This window comes from Terrapene carolina, unplaced genomic scaffold (genome assembly GCF_002925995.2).
Source record: "Terrapene carolina triunguis isolate 2854851 unplaced genomic scaffold, T_m_triunguis-2.0 Scaffold93, whole genome shotgun sequence".
NCBI classification, from domain to species: domain Eukaryota; kingdom Metazoa; phylum Chordata; order Testudines; family Emydidae; genus Terrapene; species Terrapene triunguis.
The window spans coordinates 23,975,713-23,999,748 of record NW_020664444.1 but is presented as its reverse complement, the minus strand read 5'-3'; the positions used below and the strand labels follow the sequence as shown (position 1 = coordinate 23,999,748).

The 24,036-nt window shown below is 41.8% G+C and overlaps 1 protein-coding gene across 1 annotated transcript in view; it reads right to left on the bottom strand.

The window, feature by feature from the left end:
• Positions 1–24,036, bottom strand: part of GRIN2A (glutamate ionotropic receptor NMDA type subunit 2A) — a 309,606-nt gene that overhangs the window by 41,337 nt on the left and 244,233 nt on the right. Inside the window, exon 10 of the mRNA XM_024194032.2 lies at positions 15,602–15,762. Within this exon, the coding sequence (XP_024049800.1) occupies positions 15,602–15,762 (161 nt within the window). The remainder of the gene's footprint in view (positions 1–15,601; positions 15,763–24,036) is intronic.

Sequence of the window (24,036 nt, the reverse complement as noted above, 5' to 3'; positions counted from 1 at the left end):
AATTGCCAGCCCTTTTACATTGCTTCCAATTTGTTTTAAAAAAAGGCTAAATAGAATTACATTTGTAAAGCATGATTTAGACAGAAATGGAATAAAAAACCTAAAGGGTATATACATTAACACCCACATACCATCTAAAGGAATTTAAAAGCACAAAGAAATAAATGGCCATAAGTTAGTGTTTTCCGAAGGGCAGGGCATGAACAACTAGCTGGGGAGCACAGACCTCACAATTGTTCTCAGCTTTTCTTTACTTTTTTTTTTTTTTTAAGTAAGTTTATCTGTTATTGCTGTGAAGAAAATCTTAAAAATGTGATCTGACTGTAACTGACACGATGACGTCAGAGGTTGTAGAACACCTGAAATAATAATTATGAGGTGTGAACTCCCTCATTCATTCCAACCTGTGCTAGATCACAGTGGATCTCAACCAGGGGTATGTGTACCCCTGGGGGTATGCAGAGGTCTTCCAGGAGGTACATCAACTCATCTAGATATTTGCCTACTTTTATAGCCGGCTACATAAAAAACACTTGCAAAGTCACTAAAATTTCATACAATGACTTGTTTATACAGCTCTATATACTATACACTGAAATGTAAGTGCAATATTTATATTCCAATTGATTTATTTTATAATTATATGGTAAAACTGAGAAAGTAAGCAATTTTTCAGTAATAGAGTGCTGTGACACTTTTTTTTTTTTTTTTTTTTTTTTTTTTTTTTTGTATTTTTAGGTCTGATTTTGTAAGGAAATAGTTTTTAAGTGAGGTGAAACTTGGGGTATACAAGATAAATAGACTCCTGAAAGGTGTACACTAGTCTGGAAAGGTTGAGAGCCATTGCTGTGTCAGATACCAATGATACTGTAAATTGCAGGCAGCATTGTTAACTAGTTTGCCACTCATTAAAGCATGTAAGAAAGGAGAGGAAACATCACATGAAGTGCTACACAATCTACTCTTGAGTTACCATTCTTTTCACATAGCAGGAATGACAGGGAGTATGACTAGTTTCATTTTCCTGAAAAGTAGATTAAGGGGCCTGTAATGAGGTTGGCACCCACCTCTCGCGAGTGCGCCTTCTGGTTGGGTGAGTCTGCATTCTTTAGTTCTGGTGACCCCTTTCGCTGGCTCTCATGCAGGGTTTTTCAGAGACAGCGCTCCAGCCGAATCACCCTGTCTGGATGTTAACCATCACAGACCCCTTCCAGGGTATACAGTCCACCGGGGCCTATCTCAGTACCTCTCTGGTGGTGTCTCTCTTTAGCCCTCCCTGGGCTTTGGTCTTTAAGCAGTCCAGCCCTGGTACGGGGCTGTATCCCCAGGGCTTCCTCCCTGAAGACACTATCTTCCTGCAGCCCTCGCCAGGCTCAGTCCCTACTCAGTCCTAGCAGCCAGCCAGAAGCTTCTCTCCCCTGGTCCCTGCCCACACTGAGCTGTCCGTGGCCCTGCTGCTCTTCAAGGCAGCCAGGCCTGGAGTCCTTTCTTCTCCTGCTCCAAGCAGCAATTAACTACTGCGCTGCAACTCCTTGTATATGGCCCTCCTGGGCCCTGATTGGCTGCTTCCCATGCAGCCACTCTAGCCTGCTTAGAGGACCTCTTCACTGTTCCTTTCCTGGGATGGGTGTGGAAGAAACCTGAGACTTCCAGCGGAGGGCGGGGGGGGGCAGAGGGGGCTTTGGGCCTAGTCCATCCAATCACAGGGCCTCAGCTTTCACAAGTTTTGGGGAAACTGCCACAAAGTTGAGTACAATTTAATCCTTTATAATTTATGCACAATGTCTGTTTACTTCAGACAATAATAATAGTGGTAATAGTAAAAAGGAAGAAAATTAGTTCCAATTGAGGTGAAAATCTTTAGGCCTATTAGATTTCAGAACTGGTATTTTAACAAACAGAACTCTGAATAAAGCTTCCTACTGGAACAGCAAGATTATGGATAATACCCTTCCAACCCCATACTCATTCAATAATAACTTTCTACCCAGTGCCCAATTTGTGTGAATCAAACTATTCATCAGCTGAGAATAACTCCATTCACTGTGCAGATACATGAATGTGAACTGAGGTTCAAAATAAAGTACAAGAATGCAAATTGAAATTGAAGTACTACAGCCATAGAAAACCAAACTGAACAAAGTTATTGACTGTGGGAGTTGACTGAACTCACCCGACCAGAAGAAAAAAAGATTGAGGGGGCTGATCTGCTCAGTGGAGTATTTGCACAGAATGACACCCATAAAGTCATTGCTCACACATATGCCCCTTCAGATCTTTTAAAGAAAACGTATTTGGATTTTACATTTATTGTCAAAATAAATAGGCACTTCTCAGGTGTAAATGTGCATCCTGAGAGTGTAAAGCATCTTTAAGGTGACTGGGTACTTTGCTTAGAGCATCTTGAGTTAGACGTTCCTAGGGCATTTCTCCAGAGATGTCCAAGAGAATTTCTCCACCAATACAATATCTTGTCAATCACAGGTGAACCTTAAAAGGTCTAGTCCTTTTGAGCACCCGGACATGGGCGGGCGTTAGCTCGCCCACTGCTAAAAGCCCCTTCCCCAGCCTAGGGAGGAGCTACTAAACCCAGAGCCCAACCAAGTTCGGTGGACAACAAAGGCAATAACGGGAACAGGCATGGGGGTCAGAGGGCCAAAACTAGGGAACCAGAAGGGGACACCAAGCAGAGAACCCCGGACAGTGCCCATTGTTCCTCGAAGGCCTCGAGAGAGCTGGCAGATGCTGCCCAGAGGAACTCTGCCTGGATACGTGAGCGGACAAAAGAATGAAAGACAGCCCCACAGTCGCAGAGCCCCCCTTCTGTCAACCTCCTCTCCCTGGTGTAATGAATGGCCACCTTGGCCATGGCCAGGAGGAGGTTGACGAGGTGGTCCTGCGACTTCGTGGGGCCTTGGATCGGGTGTGCATAAATAAACAAGTGCGGGGAAAAGTGAAGCCAGAACCTCAAGCAGAGGTTCTGGAGGAGCTGGAAGAGGGGCTGCAGCCTGGCGCACTGAAGGTATGCATGCGCCAGGGTCTCCCTCACGCCACAGAAGGGACAGGCTTCAGGGACAGAGGTGAACCACGCCAAGTACATCCTCATGCTCACAGCTCCATGGAGGAGCTGCCAGCTGATATCCCCAGCAGGCCGCAGGACTAAGATGGAATATAAACTGGCCCACCGGGGTTCCCCACTCCCCACAGCTGGTAAAAGGTCCCACCACTTGGTATCTGGGCAGGACACGAGGGTGGAGAAATGAAGCGTGTGCAGCACGAGCACATATAGATGGTCTCTTGGTGCAGTTTGAAAACGAACCAGCTGCAAGATGCGCAGCCGGCTTGGGGTACAAGGAGGGGGAGGCCGGGAAGAATCATGGGGCAGAGGGCCAATGGAAAGATCCAGAGGGCCTGGAGTGAGAGGCGGGCGGTACCCGCTCGAGGAAAGCCCGAGCCGCGGGGGGCAGGGCTGCCTCCACCTTCTGGAGTACATGCCGGGGGGGTTTAAGGGTGGAGAGCCCCATTCGCCGCCCAAACGCAAGAGGATCCACCCAACCCCCCAGGTCGTAGTCCAGGAGGTCTCCGATCTTGGTGACTCCCGTCAGGACCAACCTCCAGCACACCAAGGGGGACTCCGCCACCTGCACACGAAGATGAGGATTGTGTAGAAGGGGTTTTAAAAGGTCTACTTCTGGTCAGGCAAGTACCCCAAAGTGGGTAGATTTAGCCAGACTAGTCACAGTTCTTAGAGCTGCATTCCTGGATTGACAATATTTGGAGAGATCTACCTTTCTGGTTTTTCCAATCATGAACACTACAGAGACAGATTTTTTTTTTCAGAATGTCTTCTTCCAGTTCAGCCCAGAACCAGAAAATAGACAGGCATAGAAATGAAAATGAATATATTTGCTTAAAAAAAAAAAAAAAAACAGAATTTTTTTGAACTTCAGACAAACTCAGGTCCAGATTCCATTTGAGTTGTAAGTTAAAGTTCAAATAATATAATTTACCTGAATTCATTTGCTTCTCCTTGTCTCATATTTCTACTGAAATTTTGATTCTGTTTTACAGATGCAAACAGCAGAAATGGATTCTTAGTCTCCGAAAGTCTCCAATTTATTGCCAGATAAATGGGCTGGCAGATGATTTGTAAGGATTAAAGCCATCCGGTGACTAGTTAGGTAATGGCATACTTTATGTTTCTTGCACATTTTCCTATAATACATTGACAGCCAATTATTTGAGACATCAACTACCCATCCTCTTTGCACATTCAAATGTTGGGTTTATCAGTATATAACTTTATCAGCTCCTAGAAGGAAGATCACTAGGTGCAATAATTTGTTCTTCACCACACATGGTGCACCCACCTTGGTATTTAGACTCACAAAAATCTCTATGTACTAATCTCCTAAAGCCTTAAAGAAATAATGTGCAGTAATTTTCTTGCAAGTTCCTCCTTTACAGAATAGTGTTTTAGGGCATGCACTAAAATGCGATATACGGTAGAGTATAACCTGCAACTCAAAAGGTTCTCAAGTATTTTAAGGCATTTTATGGTTACTGCTATGAGCCTGTCACAGAACTGGCCCTTTAAGGGCATCAGCTATCCAGCCTACCTGTGATGGGCTCCACTGAAGGGAGTGAACCAACCCAGGTTCACCTAGGTATAGTTAACTGCCTAAGTAGCTGGAAGGCAGTTAATTAAGCAAGGAGCACCGGGGCCTAATAAAAGCCTTAGGAGAGCTCAGTTATAAGAAGTGCCTGAGAAAGAAAGCTCCAGAGAAGGGGGTTCTCCTTGGGAGCAGAAACTAGGCAAATGCTCCCCATGCAACAAGGCCTGAGGGAGAGACCCTGAACAAGCAGGAGAAAGGCTGCAGGTATTTCCAGGCAGCAGAGAAGCCTGAGGCCTTACAGCAGAAGGAGCTGCTGAAGGAACCAAGAGACTTTTGTTTTGGGACTTAAGTGTTAGCTGGGCTCTGAGGTCAGAGCCTTTAAACCCTTGTACAAGTGCTCCTTTCCGGAGGCTTTGCCAAAAGGAGATAAACTGCTATAGAGTATTTGGCTTCCTCATGGCCAGAGGTGGTTGGCCTTATTAACGGAAACCAAGGCCAGCATCAGCAAAGCCACATTCCCTCTCAAGGAGGTGCTCAGGAGGATACTGTGCCCCTTCTACAGGGCCATAATACAATGTGTACTAGTAGTGCCACTGGACATTGATTTCTGTGCTTTATAACAATAATCATGTGGCTGGTAATATTTGGTGCAAGATAAAAGACAACCAGTAATGGAATTTTTTTCAGACAGACCAAAAATCTGACAAGGGTTTCCCAGAGTCTCAGACAACTGCTTGTAAAGATAATGAACAAGAAAAGTGAAACACTTCTCTCCTTTGTCTCCTGACTCACCATTTTATCTGCAACCATTCCATCACCCTGGAAAATAGAAAAGTCAGAAGTTCCAGTGGATTTGTTTGCACTTTAAGTACAATAGTTTAACTCCGAGCCTATACAATCTTGAAATCTGCAAACAGACAATAACTGTTTTTCTGCATTGTTGTTTCACAGAAACACCTCCAAATTAACAGAATTATGTAAATTAACTGATGGAAAAAGCCTATTCTGGCACCCCAACCATCTCCCTGGGGACACAGGACTGATCCCTATATTTTTCTACTGCTTGGATCACTGTAAGGATAGACATGTCCCAGGCTGCATACTTTTAAGGTTTAAGTGGAAATAGCAAACTAACTGTTTCACGCTTCCAAATGACGCGTGATGAACTGGAGTGTCAGGTACAAACGTGGATTTGAAAATTGATGGAATATTGAGCATTCCAGGACATTCAGGAGTGCTTATAATATGACAATTTGGAAGCTAAGATTTTCTTTTTCAATATGTTAAGCACCTCGAATACCTATTAACGTGCTATACTTTTAATGAAATGTTAAGAATATGAATGGGACAAGGATTCAACCATTTAAAAAACCATTTATTTTAGGTGGCTTCTTTTACTCTATTTTAATTCTATTTTGACATTTTAAAAGACACAAAAAAGAGTAAGTTTGGTAGTGCTGGGGTAGAAAGAGGAAGTGAGAAGAACAGAATCTAGGGTTACCATCCGTCTGTATTTCCCCGGACATGTCCGGCTTTTGCGTCTCTAAATAGCCGTCCGGGAGGAATTGGTAACAAGGTTAAAATGTCCGGGGTTTTTTTCTCCCTCGCCTCCCTCCCTCCCTTCCATGCAGAGTGCGGCTGCTGATTGGGCGGCTGGGCCAACTGACCCACTCCCATTGGCCTCCAGCAGCCAGAGCCCTCCCCTGCTCCCCCCTCCCTCTGTCTGCTGCTCTGTGTAACACACAAACCGACCCACCGGGCAGAGTATTTTGCAAACACGTGGAGCCAGAATGGTAAGGGGAGTCCGGGGGGCGGGGGCAGTCAGGGAGCGGGGGAGTGTTGGATGGGTCCCCGGCCTCCACCTGCCAGCCCCCCTCCTTGCGTCCCGTCCCCCCGTGGGCCCCCCCCCCGCCTGCCTCTCCCTTGTCTGCTGCCCCCAGGTCCTAGTGTCCCCCATCTATTAATGGGAAGACAGGCTGCCCTTACCCTGCCCTTCCACCCTAGCCCTGAGCCTCTCCAACATCCCAAACCCCTCAGCCCCAGCCCTCATCCCCCACACCCTAATCCTCTGCTCCATCCCTGAGCCCCCTCCTGCATCACGAACCCCTCATCCTCAGACCCACAGCCCTCACCCCTGCATCCCCTCCTATCCCCAAACCCCCTCCCCACACCCCCTCTTGCCCTCAAACTCCCTCCCAAAGCCTGCACCCCCTCCCTTTGCACCGCCTCCCACCCCCAAACTCCATCCCAGAGCCTGCACCCCTCACCCCCTCCTGCACACCCACCCCCTTCCCCAGCCCGGAGCCTGCACCCAGCACCCAAACTCTATCCCAGAACCTGCACCCTGCACCCCTCCTGCACCCTAATCCCCAGCCCAGGACCTGCACCCCAGACCTCCTCCCCCCACCCAACCCCCCTCCCAGAGCCTTAGGCAGGTGTGGGGGGGGTGGGTTCTGGGCAACAGCAAAATTTCTACAACCCTGCCACCCATGCGAGTGGATAAGGGTCGGGGCAGTCAGGGGACAAGAAGCAGGGGGGGTTAGGGTTCTGAGGGGGGCAGTCAGGGGGTGGGAAGTGGGAGGGAGTGGGTGGGGGCGGGGCGGGGCTAGGGCGGGGCTCCCCCCCCCCCGTGTCCTCTTTTTTGATTGTGGAAATATGGTAACCCTAACAGAATCACAGGGCAAGTGTATTTTGGGAAAATCAGTCACTCTATGGAGAGATCTGTTTTTTGGATGAGATTAGGACACTATTATTTGAAGGTATGCAGGAATGTAATAAATTATACAAAATTCAAACAAATTTGGCTAAACAAAAGTTAGAGGGACTGGATGGCCCAGGGCAGTGTTTCTCAAGCAATGGGCAGGCCATGAAAGGCAAACAGGAAAATTCCAAGGCATTAAAAATGTCATTATAATCTAAAGCAAAGAAAGTCTCACATCCCTATTCCCTGTACACCCTAGCCCTTTCAGGTCTCTTTCAACTGTCTCTCAAAATACAAAACACACACACACACACACATCTATGTTTTCCCTACCAGAGGGTGTTACCCTCCAGGTAATGGTTAAAACGCATTGCAGAGGGAGCCAGAACTGCTTCTGGCCATTCTGTATCTGTTAGTGGATAACTGGAATCTACAAAGCTGTGAATGGGATACATTTCAAAAAATAACAAAGCCAAAGATGACTAACAAACAAGGACTTTCAGGGATTATTTGAGCATCTGGAGTTTTGCCCAGCCCTATTTATGTTAAACATTATTTGATTTTGGATCAATATGTTCACATTGTTGTTTTCACATGGGGAAACATCACTTTCAAGCCATTTCCACCCAGCTTGTTCTCAGTTGGCTGTTTATGATGTAGTTTTCTATTTGGCATCATTACAAAATAATTTATCTGCCAGTAAAAAATTTTAAACAAACAAATATTCAAGTGACACTGTTGAAGCACCCTACTAACTCTAAACATGTCTGCAAAGTGATATCGTCTACTTCCGAGATTTTTAATGTCTAATAATAAATTATGGACTGTACCTGCCAAAGGTCTTGCACTACAAAGGAGATAAAATTACATTTCCAAGCTGATCCTTAGTCTGTTAACAGCTACAGACTAGGCCATTAAACTGGATGTGTGCAAATTGACAAACATTGCATCCTTAAATAGAAGGCAGTTTCCCTCCTGTGCAAACCTCTGCATCAGCCTAGCTGCTTAACAGCTGGCACCTGGATATCTAGCCACATAAATTATTGCAAATAAACACAGATGGATTTACATGTTGGTGTGAGGGTAGCGGATTGTATATAAGGGGACTATTGCTTAATGGAATACAAAGGACTCCTGTAACTGTAGCCTACATAAAATAAAATATATTGACAACTTAATCCAGTCAATGAAACTCTCACTTAAATGGGCCTGTCATGATTCTGATCTATCAGCTTTTTTCTGTAAGATAAGACAGACGCTGTGACCACCCTTCTTCAAGCAACAGCCACGTGTGGTGGAAAAGAACATGAGAAAAATAACAAATTAAAACAAGGTGCTCAATTAGTAAGTGTGTGTTTGTGTAAGAGAGATGTATTCTAATTGATTTCTATGTTAAGAAGAGATTTCCCTAATTAAGGCTTCTGGTTTAAGCCATTAGCCATAAAAAGCCCTATTGAAATTCAGGTGTAGGCATGCTTGGACAAAGGCCTAAACCAGGAAAATAAATACATCTCTCATGCTGTTCCCAATCTCCAAGTCTCCGCCCCCATATGTCATTTTCACATCTCAATGATGCACAGGAGAGCTGTGCATAGGGAAATGGCTATATGCAGATAGAAAAACTATTAACAGTAGTAACAAATACCAGAGAAACAAAAAAGATTGTCCATCTCAAATCTGTTTTGTTTGCAAAGAGATACCTCCTCTTTACCTTCCCCTTCCTAAAAAAATAAAGCAAACAAAAATTGGAACACGGGTTGCAAACATAACACAAGTGACTGGTTATTTTCTGTTCAAGGAATTATTCTGGTTTTGATCTTTATAATGCAAATCAACATGCACTCTAATGATACGGATGGCCCTAAAACTTTAGATTGGTTAACACAGCACTGGCCCCCTCCATCACTACAACTCATGGAGCTCACTGTTTGATGCCTATAGATGCACACACTACAGGATTGCAGGGCTCCGTTGCTATCCGAAAGTTATCAGGCCAGGACAGCTGACTGACCCTTCATTTGCTCTGTCCTCTCTCAAGCTCTTCAACCACATGACAAACCTGAGTGGAGGTGGTGTGGAGACAGCACAAGTGAGAGAGTCAATTTCAGCCTTTGAAATTGCAAAGGCGAGATGAAAATCAGAGGATTACTGAAGGAAATTGGGAGCATAGAAGACTTCAGCCAGTATAGATGCCTCCTAATATGTAGAAGGGAGGCTTAATAAGGACTTGCAATGTTTTCTCCTTCCCTTGAACATGCACTTGGAGGAAGAGTTATAGAAGTGGCTGATCAGAAGAGTCTAGCTATGTCTACACATCTCATCGAGGTAGCATGCTAAAGATAGTAGTATACCATCCTACTACTACTGCCATGGTAGCATGGGCAGTGGTGAGTGGTGACACAAGCTAGCTGCCCTGAGTATGTACCCATGGGATCCAGGTGAGTTTGTACCTGGGGCTGCTAGCTCATGCAGTCACTCACTGCTGCCCATGCTACCATGGCTATGCTATTTTTAGCATGCTAACTTGATGAGAGATAGCACAAGTGTCTCTATATGAGCTGGGAATCACATCCCAACCTCCAAGCGTAGATGCAGTCAGCTTTGAAAGATTGCATTTTGGGAGCACCAGATTCCACATCAAGAGTCATAGGACTTGGTTGTCAAGTACCAGGGGATAGCCGTGTCAGTCTGTATCCACAAAAACAACGAGGAGTCTGGTGGCACCTTAAAGACTAACAGATTTATTTGGCCATAAGCTTTCGTGTGTAAAAAACCCACTTCTTCATACAGAAGATGCATCTGAAGAAGTGGGTTTTTACCCATAAAAGCTTATGCCCAAATAAATCTGTTAGTCTTTAAGGTGCCACCGGACTCCTCATTGTTTTTATAGGACTAGGTTGAACTCCAGGCTTAGGAGTTTTCTGTTCACATTCTGCTCATAACTTACTTTGTACTTTCTTGTTGTAAGCACTATTCTTTGAAGAAAAGCCTTTGCTGACTGGAACTGGGATTCTGCTGGGTCATTCTGCCAGCCTGCACATCTCAAACTGCTCTAAACCCTAAGATGGGTTTTCTCTGCTTTAACTGAAACTTGCACATGTTTATTCCACTGGTTTGACTAGCTTTGTCACAGCTCACTATGTTGTACTTCAAGGTAAGGAGGTTTCCAGAGAAATGGGGGAGGGGGAGAGATTAAGAAAACCATCAATCAGTTATTCCATGGCGACCATCCTACACGTCTCCAGTTCATTTGTGGCATAGGAAACAGCTACTGTTCGGTATATGAGATAGATAATGAAGAGAGATTTATTTTGGATTCTAATATCTAACAAATAGCACAAAGCAAAGTGGATGAAAAGAAAAACTAATTTGGTGTTTGTACATTATTAACAAAGACTCTGGTGACACAAAGGGAAATTCCCAATTACAGTAACATAGTAACAATGTTCTCCTGAGTGAAGTACATAAAAGTCACAGTCTGGAAGTATACAACAGCAGAATTTTAAATAACTATTGTGAATCTGACTGTATCAAAATATAGATAAGGAACTACCAACTTAGGTCTCTTTAAACTCAGCTGTCTGGGTCCTAGTCCTCCAGTCCCTTTAGCATTCATTTCTCTCAAAATCTTTTTGAATAGTCACCTCACAGAGACCATCCCCAGAGTACTGCTATTGTCCTGCAAACACCATTCCCAGTGTAGTGGGTCCATGATCTTATACCAGTTTTACACTGATGTGTCTCCATTGAGGTAAATCAAGTTATTCATGATTTACACCCATGTAAACAAGGATAGACTCATGCCCTGTATATCTACAGTGACAAATACATTGAATTTCTACTCATTTTTTCAGTTTGTATTGAGTAAGTGGAATGACATCTGGGATGTAGTCTCTTCAGAGCCAGCATTTAATTACTTATTTATTTGGGGCTTGTAACCATGCTACTTGCCCATGCTATGAAAATTATTCTAATCAAGTTCCAAGTAGTACCCACAGTAATTACAATAGGGCTGATAGAGATAATAAACATTTTTCTGTGTAAATCAGATCTCACGTTTGTAAATCAGATCTCAGACCTCAATCCTAAATCTGATCCTCCATCCAGTGAGTGAGCACTACAGTCTATTAAATATCATGAGACCTGATTCTAAACCAATACCAGTCAGCTCAAGTACCACAACGGGGGTTTTTGCAATCACTTTTTAAAAGCTTTGTTGTCTGGCTCTTCCAGCCCTTGTAGTGTCCCAGATGGGGAAAAGAGACTGGATTCAGTTGTAGCAAACACAAAGTGGATTTTTTAAAAATTCAGGATACTGTGTGCACACATACACACACGCATTAAAACACTCCTGGCCCCTCTCATTTACAGACTGTGTGTGTACTGTAGTGTTGCCACTCAAAGCCCTTGACAAGCCCTGCTGACTACAATATACACCCGAGTGTGATGGATGCCCAGACTGATAGTTTTCATTATGGTGATTTGCCTGTCCAAATAAGAGATTTGAACCAACACCTCTGGAGTCTATTTTTCACAACTATTGTAGAAGACTGCAAAGTAGCAAACCTCTTTTGTTTTCTTATAATTCATTTTAAAATGAATGAAGGACTGGCATCTCCATTTTGTAAAAATCTACTGAAGTTAATGGACAATGGAGCAGAACTGGTGTAGTAGAGTACCATCCCTTAGTGTTTTGCAGGTCTTTTCTAGTCTATCATCCTGTATTGATTAATAAACACAATTATTAATGCAAAAAAATAAATTTATAGACATCTGTGTGTCTGGAGTTCTATGTCTGATTCCTCCTTTGCATCAGCCTCTGACTGCAGCAGTTCACTTTAATAACCTAATATATCAAACACCACTTAAATGATTAGCCTTACATCTTGCTATAATATCTGGTATTAAAGTAGGAGTTGAGCCAAATAGACTAGAAAATAAAACTATCACAGAAATTCTGCCAGTTTGGGGGGAATTTTCCACAGATTTCTGTTGTCACCAAGAACATTTACTTACTTCGTATGCTGCTTTAAGGCAGAGAATTCCAGTGAGGCAGATTAGAGCAGTGACATGTTATCTTCCAGGATAAAGTGAGATTGTATTTCTCCTGCAATCACCCATGTTGTCACTTCCAATTGCCAGTGCTTCTAAAGGAAAGATGGACTTTCAGCTACCATAAACCATGAGAAATAGGAGTAAGGAAAAGCTCCTGGCATATGTGCTGGAACTAGGGGTGCTGTCACAGCCCCTGGCTTGAAGTGGTTTCCATTATATACCGGGTTTACAATGTGGTTCAATGGCTCTTAGCACCCCCACTATAAAAATTGTTCCAGCACCCTTGTCTCATGTTGTGGCATACCTGCTGAGACGATAGACACACAGTGGTGATGCACACTGTGTGGGAGGACTGGGTCCCAAAGGCTAGCATATGATTCATCATATCATTCCACTCAGCATGCAAGTACAAGAGGCACCCAGAACAACTAATGTCCCAACACGTATTCTATATCATGCCATGATGATAATTAAAAGTCAGTCATATTGCCTAGGGTTAATAATTTCCTATGAACTACCACATTATTCTTTATACCTGTAGAAGTGGTAGTGCCATTTGTATACCCAAAGACTGAAACTGAAAAATAAAACATCGCATCCTTGTTCAAATATCTACAAACCTACAGACAACACCCAAAAGCATAAGGTCCGCTGGCTGCTTAATACAAAAAGACATGGTATTTAAATGTCTTATTTTGCATCAAGCACTGGGAAATGGGAACATCTTTCAGGCACACAGAGAGAGGGACAGTTGTTGAATGAGGAAATTGGCTTGCTACCTGGCCACAAATGTCAATACCAAAACAACATGAAAACTGTTTCAATGGTATTTCTAATAGCAATGGTCAAAGCTCAAATGATTTGGAAGGTCAGGTCAGAAAATTATACAAAAAATGCTGATGCTTTTTCAAAGCCAATGTGCAGCTTCAGAGTCTGAAAAAAATAAACTGATATCTCACAAGAGACCACTTTCTAGTTTGATTTCTATGTGGACCAAAAGTACCACACCATTATTGTTAGATACTTATTGAGTACTAAGTATTCATTACTGTACAAAGGGAGACCAGACTCCTGCCCCAAGGAGCTTTCCATCTAAATTAGACACCGACAGTACAATACAAATATAGGGACAAGAAAGAAAGAAAGAAACTGAACATTAAACCTTCAAGCAACTAATGCTTTTAGCTCTGGGGGCCCAGGCTTCAGTCCCTGGTTTGCTGGTCAAGGGAAATGTCATCCCACAACACATAGTCCACATTGCCAGGGTAAAGAAAAGCTGAAAGGAATGGAGTGTGATGAAGGTGAAAGATAGATTGGATTTGGAGAGGATGAATATGAAGAAAAGAGCCCGTCAACTTGGCCAGGAGGTATTGACCTGTGACCTGAATGACAGTGGTTTCAGTGGAAAGGAGTGAAACTGGACTGCACATGAATTAAAACAGTAACGAGGGCATGAAGGCCATGAGAATAGACCTCATGGCCTTCATGCCCTAAATACATCGGCAGACAAAGGGGTAGAGAGAGATGGGGCAGTTGTAGAAAAGGCTTGAGCTAGCCATGGCTGAGAAAAAACAGATGACTTCAGCAAAACCAGCAATCAAATAGACCTTTTAGTTCTCAGGACAAAGAGTCTAGGGGATGAAAAGTTTGGACGTTTTCTTTTTGTATTTGTGTGCTGTACGCCTATTGTGACTGTAAATTGTAGATTTTGTTTTGACATTTTATTTAGTAAACATGAACAGAAAGAGGAGTTCAGATGGGAAGCAACAGAAGCCAGGAAACAAGAGGGAATGCAGTCAAAGGGGCAGGTCAGTTCACTGAGATTGAGCCATCTGTATACTGAGTATGTAACAGCAGAGATGTGGTAACAGAGGCCCTCTTGACCACAGGTGACACAAGTGACATAAATATAACTCAAGAACATAACAGGAAGCAACTGATGTGCTGCCTGGGCTTCAATACAGTGTTCTGTAGTAACAGAGTGAGTGTCCACAATCATAACACTGATTTGGACCCTTCGCAGCTTTTGTTCTGCAGAGTCTAGGGGAAATAATATCCAACCCCTTCTGACTGCGGTGCTATAATCCTGCTGGCGTGATAGATACTAGGATATAATCAAAGAAAAAGTGACACTTTTGTAGTCTGAAACGTCAGCAGCTGATGGTGTATTTTTACTTGTCTTTTAATCCTTCCTTAGATGCCATGAAACAAAACACTAAAGAACTCAGCTGTATGTAACAGTTGTCTTATACTGATCTGGAAAATACTGTACATGGCAGGTTATTTGCACCATCTGCTGCAAAAGTGTCACTCAAGGGAAGCAGGGTAGACACCTAGGAATGTCCAGGATGAGAAATCACTTAGAGGAGGAAAAGAAACTCCAGTGGGAAAAGTCTATGAAAATGAATAGTTCATGCTGTCAAGAGGATTAAATCTTGTAGAGAGGAGGAACAGATGGTGCAACAGGAATCAGTTTTGAGTTTCAGTGGATATTCAGAATTCCCTTGCAACCAGCCAACTGCCTTCACACACCATCACCTCAATGATGTTTTATTTGTGTTTTAAGAGTCTCTTATAGTGCAAGCAGCTGGAGCAAAAACCACACTGCATAAAATGTGTACAAAAAAACCCTGCAAGTACACACAACAACCCAAATCTTTGGCCAAGGTAAAGACTTTTGCTGAGTGTAGCTACCTTCAGGAAGTTTCATACCGAAAGCAGTAAGGCTCGGCTGTCCCGTCATCATTCACAACACACATATAAACTAACAAACATATAACTTGCACTGGTTAGGCATAAGCTGCAGTGCTGCCTTCAGTTTTGGACATCTTGCATTTTAAAAAGACATTGACAAATTGGAAACAGTTCAGAAAAGAGCAATAAAATGATAAAAGTTTATAGGACAGGACCTAGAGTACAAGTAAAGGCTAAGAGAGACTTGAGCATTTGGACATAAGAAGAGACATAACACAACTGTCTACCAGTACACAGAGGAGATTTATATTAAAATGATAGGCACCTGTTATTCTGATTGGACAATGAAGCCCAAACAAAAGTAACAGGTTAAAACTCCCCTGTGGTTACAAGGTCCATCTCTGAGCAGAAGAACCATTCATCCAGAACCAAGGCCTGGTATCTGACAGTCATTTATCATTATAAGTGTGGATCAATATTCCTCAGTTTCTGTAAAGCCTGCAGCATTCATTAAAATAACTAAATAAATGCTTACCCAGTTTTCAAGCTGACCAATGCATCCTCAACGCCTTTCTGATTAAACTTTGTCATATAGAGGTGCATATCTGGGTAGTTGTTTCTGATGTTTCTCTCTGTGCTCCCATTTGGAACGGTTCCAAATCGAAAGGGGGGTGAATAATCATGTGGCCTCTGAAACTAGAGAGAAGGAAAGAAACACTCAAAAGAGACATGTAAGCACAGATTGATCTCCTGTTAAATAATTTTGCATAGAAGGCCTGAATTTTGTCCAGCTAAAAGCTCCACATTGCCTGCTTCAAGGACAACTTGTGCTTCTGCCGTGCTGGACTGACACCTCCTTCGGGTGACCAGACAGCAAGTGTGAAAAATCGGAACAGGGGGTGGGGTGGGGGGTAATAGGAGCCTATATAAGAAAAAGACCCAAAAATCAGGACTGTCCCTATAAAATCGGGACATCTGGTCACCCTACACCTCCTGCAAAAGCCCCTCTTGTCACTTGTGGAGCTGTATGAAAATGTTCACGCCCGAAGTGACATCAGCACATTTCTGACATTCTATATTGCTCCCTCACAACCTCCAGGGTGTCTCGTGATGGCAGCTGAGTTGACCACAGGAGGCTTGAGACACTGGAACCAGGAGGAAGTCCCTCCCTCGAAAACCAGTCCCTCCATCAAAAAACAAAAACTAAAAAAAGAGCAAGCAATGCCATGGGATGGACAGGTGATAATGCCATTGCCAGCCACACTGAAAATACAACCCTGAAATGAAGTCCTCGCCATCCGCATTCTCTTATTTTTTGTAAGTTTTAGGTGAGCTTTTGCACAAAAGACAGCATAGGATGCAAGGAGCCTTCTCTTTCATTGGCCTAGGGCACAAGGGACCACAAAGACTGCACCAGACTAGCACCTGCAGCATGTTTGCCATCCACAGGGAGAGGGCAAGGTCAAGGGGGGGGGGGGAATTGGCTTGAACCAGTGCAGCTGCTTTTGTGTGGATGGAACTTCATTCTGCACCCTTTGAAAAGTACAGCAGGGGCTGCCTTGTTTCCCTGAACAATGCCTCTGACAATCCCTGCTGAGATAGTGCACACCTAAGCCCACCCCCGACCTATAACTTAAAGACAAAAGTAATTAATTTCTGAGCCTGGGGTAGGTGGCTTACTGGCAGTGAGGAGTTTTTTTTTTTCAAATGGACTCTGGATACGGTTACAAAATGGACAAGCTATGCAGCTAGGAAAGGCAGAACGTACAGGCACCACACTGGGAACGTTTCAGTATTTCCATAGGATTAGCAGTAGCCCTTTGGGCTTTTGGGTTTCAGACTGAGTAAACATTTGGATAACATTGTAAGGAAGTGTTACCAGAAGTGAAGGTTAATTAAAATGTTTTGTTAAAATTGGCCCTAAACTGAAGTAACTTGACTAATGAGGAACTTCAATTTAATATGACTAAAAGCAATTCATTGTGGGAAAGACATTATCTAGGATCCTCACTCCACAGTTTCAGTGGTAAAATGCTCTTTGTATTATTACTGTAAAGGTTAGATTCCCAATCCATCTCCCATATAGTGCGAGAGTCAGCTAATATTCATTTATACAGCAGTTGCTTCCTTTGGGCCACAGAGGTAGTGCTTCCCTTCATAAATTTTGCTCTTGGTATAGCAAGAATTCCCAGGCTCCAATGCCAACTGTGAGACAGCAGCAAATAGGCTTGCCTATAAACTATTTGCTATAGGAACATTTTCACTTGTGTCAAACCTTGATTTTAGACTCAAAATAGTTTGTTTATTGCAGTATAATTTTCATGGGATGACACTGCAATTGAATACTTCATTTTAATGAAGCCTATGGCAAACTAGAATGAAACTAACTTTACTTTCATTTAATTTTGCTGCAATATGCTTCTTCCTGTATAGCTCTGTTTGCACATTCACACTGCATTCCTGTTTAAAGGTTTATTTCCCTACCTTATCTGTGCCAGTTGATTCAGGCTTACCCTAAAATCAGACATTTACACTTTAGTTCATACTTTGTGTGACTGGTTTCTTGCTCTCTCCTTTCTGCACTTTGTAAGCAGAATTCAGCCAAATTCTGCTCCTTGATATATGCCCACATGTCAGTGGGAGTCAAATTCTAAGGGAAGAATTAGGTCCAGGTATTTGTTTGACTTATAATTAGTGTATTAAAATTAATATGACTAGTTCCTCAAGTACTAAGGCTGGTATAATTTCCTGGTCAAAAATTTTCACATTTTCAAAATTTCAACAAAACTTTTTACAAAAAAATTAAAATTTTTTTGCTGTTATTGGAATAATTGAATGTTTTTGAAAATTCTAATTTGATGAGTTTTTGCAAGCTCTATTCATAGTACTAATGTATAAAAGCAGAGTTGGAAAAAAGTGAAAAAATTGTTTGAATGCCTTGGTGACTTCTCAAGAAGTTTTGCTCTGTTTTCACTTTTCATGAAGTTCCATATGAGCAAAGCTGTCTTCATAGGAATGTTTTCAGGAAATGAATTTCAGACTGACAGTCAAAATTCAATTCCAAAACATTTATTTAGGGCAGAAATGGCTTATAAAGTACAGGTAATTCAATCAAAGAACAGAATAAATAACATGTGACTTAGCAGACCAATCACACAACTCATATACTGAAATGCTAATATTAAAAACTCAAAAGAAGCAAATCATTCAAGAAGAATCCATAGGCTGGACTTTATCACCACAAAACATTCAACCAAGTATTGCTAGCCATGAGCAAATTCTTAAAGGAGTTGAATTTTTTTAGAAGTGATGGTCTGTTCATGCTCTGCAAACAGGAAAAGAGCTAAATGCAATGAATAAATGTACTGCAAATAGTTCACCCAGCTGTAAGGAGGAATTTGAAAATCTCAATGATACTTTTAATAATATCTATTCTATGAACTGACATAGGTTGGAGGGAGAATATAGGACCTGTGATTGCATCAAAGATCCACGAAGCTTGGGTTTGAGGAGGCAGCAAAAGCCTCCCTTCTGGCAAGCCTTGCTTTTCGACTCAAGTTCTCACATATTTTCAATCATTCTGAAGCACCCTGATGGGAATTGGAATATATGGTAGCTGTCAGGATGCAATTTTCTTTTTAGACCTTTTGTGAAGTATTTTCAGCTCTTTTTTATTGTTAATAAAAATCTCTAAATTAAATGCAGAAAAATTCAATTTTGATCATAAAAGGACATTTGCTATTATTCAAAAGGCTATCAATCCATTCTTAACTCTCCATATTATGCTTATTACTAGCACTGCAGCATATACAGTAACCAAAAATGCTCATCCACTGATCTAGGACCCCCATGACACATGTATAATGGTCTGGGCTGAGAGAATAGTCTTATTCTCATTTTTATAGTTTGTTTTTATCGATATGCCTTTCTGCTCCAGATGATTTCATTCAGGTGACTGATATCAGGCCATTATTCACAAGTAACTTGATCCTTCATGATGATACCCACATTTGAACTCTCTTCCTTCTGAAACATCACAGTAGAGAAAGATTCCAGATATGCTGCCATCAGTCTATTTCTTACAGGTACAGCACAAAGTGGAATTACAAAAAGTTTAATTAAAGTCACAGCTATCAAAAATTCATATAGAAGCTTTCATCTGAAAATTCTGATGACACTCTGTGGGAATGTCTATACTGCAGCTGGGAGCATGCCTCCCAGCCCAGGTAGACAGACACTTGCTAGCTCTTGCCAAGTTACCATACTAAAAATAGCAGCATGGTCGCTGCAGCATGGGCTAGTATAGACTTGGGGCATCTGGTGGGCTTGTACTTGAGTGGCTAGTCTGTGCCACTACTTATGCTGCAATGTTCACATCACTATTTTTAGCACACTAGCTCAGGCAGAGGTAGTGCATATCTGTCTACCCAGGCTGTCTACGTAGACATATCATGTGTTGTTCTAATAGCAAGTGGAAGGGGCAGGACAGGGAGAGAGGGGACAGAGCAAAACTTTTAATCTAACTGGCCAGTCAGCCAGGATGCCTCTTGACTTAACTCTGCTGTACTCTGACAAAGATGCAATGAATCATATATCAGTAAATAATTGCTCAAATGTATGCCCTATATTATTCCACACAAAGAAAACTAGGTTAGAAGAACTGCATGGTTGAAAAACCAAGGATTCCGGTGTTAGGAAATGCCAGAATTAAGGCTGCTTGTGCAAAACAATCCAACCTGGGGCAGATATCCAACACACAAAATTTCAGCTTGAATAGTTGACGTTTTGGTAAAGTTAAAAGCAGCTGAAACAGGGTCTTATATTGGGAAGTGTTGGGCAACCTTAATAAGTGGTGCTATAAGTCCTACATATAATTAGGCTTGAAAGGATTTGATTTTTATCAGTAATGTCAGTAAATCTTGATTTCACTGTACACACACCAGTGAAAAAATAGTTCCATTGATAATAAACAAAATTTACACATAAGCAAAGTAAGACTTCATGGGTAAAATCCAGTGATTTAGATTTTTGTAATTAGGGTGGTTACAAATGGACGGATGAATGAAAAGTAAAACCAGATAGGATTTGTGGATTTAAGGATATTTACTTTGTATATTTTGACATGTGATTTTAACAATTTGTGTTTTAATGGTTTATAAATGATTAACATTTTGAATTTTAATATCTACCACCATTAAATAATTATGGACTGACTCCTCCCCGCCCAATTCCCCACATCTGCGAACATTTAAATCAATAAAAAAAAAATTTAAATGTTTACAAATAAGCACCGATATTATCCACTGAAATTATAAAAAGAAAATCTAATTCTGCCAAGCCTACCTATAATAAAGGCAATCTAGCTATCATCATGTCTCCTCTCCACAGGTCTCTTATTGTGTCTGGAGCATTTAATGGGTCTTAAAGTCTTGAAAATTTTAAAGTTATTGTTTTTCTATGTTTAATATTACAGTGGGGCCTAGAGACCCTGAACAGGATTGGGGCCCTGCTGTAGCAGGGGCTCTGTACATACAGAGAAGTAGACATGAACCAGACATGAAATTCTGGAAATTCATGAGTAACTACACAGTGCTGATTGTAAAAAGAAAACTTTTAAACAAACTGTACAATGTCAATCTCTAAAATACAGGTGCCAACATCTAAACAAATAGTATAACGTCAGTCTCTAAAATACAATCTCCAAATTATGCTCTCACCTGTACAGATGCACTGAAGGGGCAGGGCTTCTCCATCACATCCACATAGAGCTAGCGCTCAAAGGAAGTGGGCCTATGACTAACAGTACCTACTTGTGCTGACCCAACCAACCCAGTGGTGGTTTTTCTGGCCAAGGCTACAGCACACTGGGATAGTTACACTTGGGGATGGGAGGGAAATCTTCGCTACATCTTACAAAAGAGATTGCATGACCTGCAGAAATCTGGGCTCTCCTTCTCCCCATCTTGTATCTTTTGTGCAAGGGCCAGTTACATTCAGTCCTTGGCCTCCCCTGAGCACAAGGCCCATATGGAACTAGCCACCAAAAAGGCAGTGTGGTCACAAACTAATGGAGCCACCAGCCACGGAGGAGACCACATGCTAGAGCCCCTTAAGATGCCCATCAGTAAAAATATCCATAATTTCCTACTGTTGTTCAATAATCTTCCCCATATTGCTTTTAAAAGACATCCTATGGTATAATAAGTAACAACTGCTTGGAATGCCAACCTTTTGCACTTACTTTGTGTTTATATAAAAAGTACACCGAGGCTTTTAAAAATCCTTTTAAATAAAAAAGGATGTCAAAACATAATTTCCTCTTTTCTTCTAACCTCCTGAAGCATTGTGAAGAAGTTTCTGAACACCCACTTCCAGTACATTCTGTGCGGGTACTTCTGGTGTGACAAGAATCACATGGAATTCAGTGACTCATTTGCAAGATTGCTAAAGAGAAGGGAGTCACAAAGGTCTCAAAGCCGAGGACAAGGGTAAATCGCCTGTCACCATATATTTAGCAAAGCAATAGGAGAAGGAGGGAGAAATAACACATTCCTTGGATGGGAAGTTATTGAATGTTGAGAGTCAGGGACAACTGCTTAAAAGAGGGATAGGTTTCTCCTGACTCTCCTCTATAAATACATCACATTAGAACTGACAGTAACAACCCCAGTGCCTGGCTGGGATCACTTCATTGCAGTGACAATATTGACAAAGGAGCTTGACTTTTTAATTGTGATTAGAGAAAACAAAACCAAAAAAAATGTATTGATTCACCAGCCAAGAATTCAGATAGTGAAGGGATTTATGAGTTTCTTTATGTCCAGCTCTTTACAAATACAGAATCATAGAACATCTCTTTAACGGGTCTTTAAAACTACTGGAGTTTTTCTTCAGCTCATTATGCAGTGTCCATTTGAACTGAGTTTCAGGATTGGTTGGTTCCTCTCCCCCGCCCAGAATCTAATCTTGCTGAAGGTCTGAATTCTCTAAAGAAAACCACTAATGATATTTCTGGGCTATTATATTAAAAGCATTAGGGAATCCTAGCAATGAGTGCCAAAGGGCCAGAGAGAAAAAAATATATTTATTTTAACATGATTAGGATTATTGCCCTCATAACTCATGGTTACTTTTTTTAAACACTAATTATTTTAAATCTTTAAAGTCTGAGAACATTTCAGGAGGCAGGGGATGGGAGGAAATGTGTGTATCTAAAAGAACATCTTGAAGCAATCCTTTATTTTTCAGGATTTCTAGATACTTTAACAAATTCACTGAAAAGATGCGGCTCCTCTTTTACTTAATATCTATTGGTTAGATAAAAGGGAATTTAAAGATTGAAAAATCAAAATCATGTCCATAGGCTAAGTAAATTTTTAGTAGCAACATGGAAAGGAATTACTGTCATTTTCTGGCTCAAGATTTATTTATTTTTTGAGGAGGATTGGGGGAAGGCAAGGACAAAACCGATATAGAAAATCATAGATGTACTGAAATCACTAGCTGATGGCTAAGTCCAGTGACATTTATATTACCCATTGCCAATATATTAGTCAGAACTTTGAATCTAAGATCTTTCGACATTTTCAGTTCCAGGTTGCACCAAAAGCGGGATGGGGAGTGGAGCGGGGAGAGCAGCTTTTTCCAATTCCACTTTTTTTCCTCAAATGAAAAATGTCATTTATCTGTCTCACTGTTAATTATTTATACTATATAAAATAAAAGTAGCTTTAAGGAACTTCTTTACATTCTTCCAAAAGATTTTGAGACACCATGACTTTATGAGAACAAAATTAGTCCTGCTCATTTTGTTTCTTATCAGTCTTTCCTATGGCCATCTACAATGACTGCAATTAACTCTTTCTAGCTCACATTTACGAAGATTTACACATCGACTACAGCGTGCTATCACAAAAACACATCTGCCACGTATCACCCACTCACTCTTTCCACTTTAAGAAAGGGAAACAAAAAAATGTCTCCATCAAATATTTCATACGTGTTGCAATTTAAAATAATTTCTCTTTTTCCCCATTCCCATCATTGACTTTTGGTAATGATTTTGTAAATTAATTACATTGTTGGTACTATTCTTAGAAATAGTTCTCAAATGTTCTACCTTTAACAAAATACATATTGAATCTGTTCATGGTGTATTTTTTCATCCTTCTACACCTGTGCAGAAGTATCTGTTTTATCTAAAAGGGAAAAAACGGTTACTTACTAGTATTGTAACTGTTGTTCTTCGAGATGGGATGCAGACGTGTATTCCATGTAGGTGGACGCGCATCCAGGACGTGGAAGCCAGAGAATTATGCCTAGCAGTACCTGTAAGGGTGGCACTTGAGCACTGTGGCTATAGCCCCGTCCCCCAGGGATATAAGGGCGGCATGACCCTAGGCTCCCTCAGTTCCTTCACACTGAACGTCAAGAGTGCAGGCTCCAATGCAGAGGGGATGGAGGGTGGATTGTGGATTACATGTCCGAATCACATCTTGAAGAACAACAGGTACAATACAGACAGGTAAGTAACCGTTTTCTCTACTTCGAGTAGATGCAGCCATGTATTCTATGCAGGTGACTCACAAGCAGTACTCGCAGGAGGTGGGGCTCAGAGCCTGTTTAAACAAAGACTGCAGAATTTGCATCAGATCTGGATGCAATAGTAATACCATAGTGGTTTGTAAGCAGATATACGGAGGACCAAGTAGCAGCTCTGCAAATGTCCTTTATAGGAACATCAATTAGAAACGTCATCAGTGTTGCCTGGGTCCATGTGGAATGACCACACACCCTCTGAGGAGGTGCAGTCTGAGATACTTTGTATGCTGTCATGATACAGGAAGTTATCCACCTGGAAATCATCTGTGAAGAAGCTGCTTACCCCCTTCATTTGGTCTTCACATGACACAAACAGATGAGATGAAGAATAGAAAGGTTTAGTCCTATGCAGGTAAAAAGCTAAACATT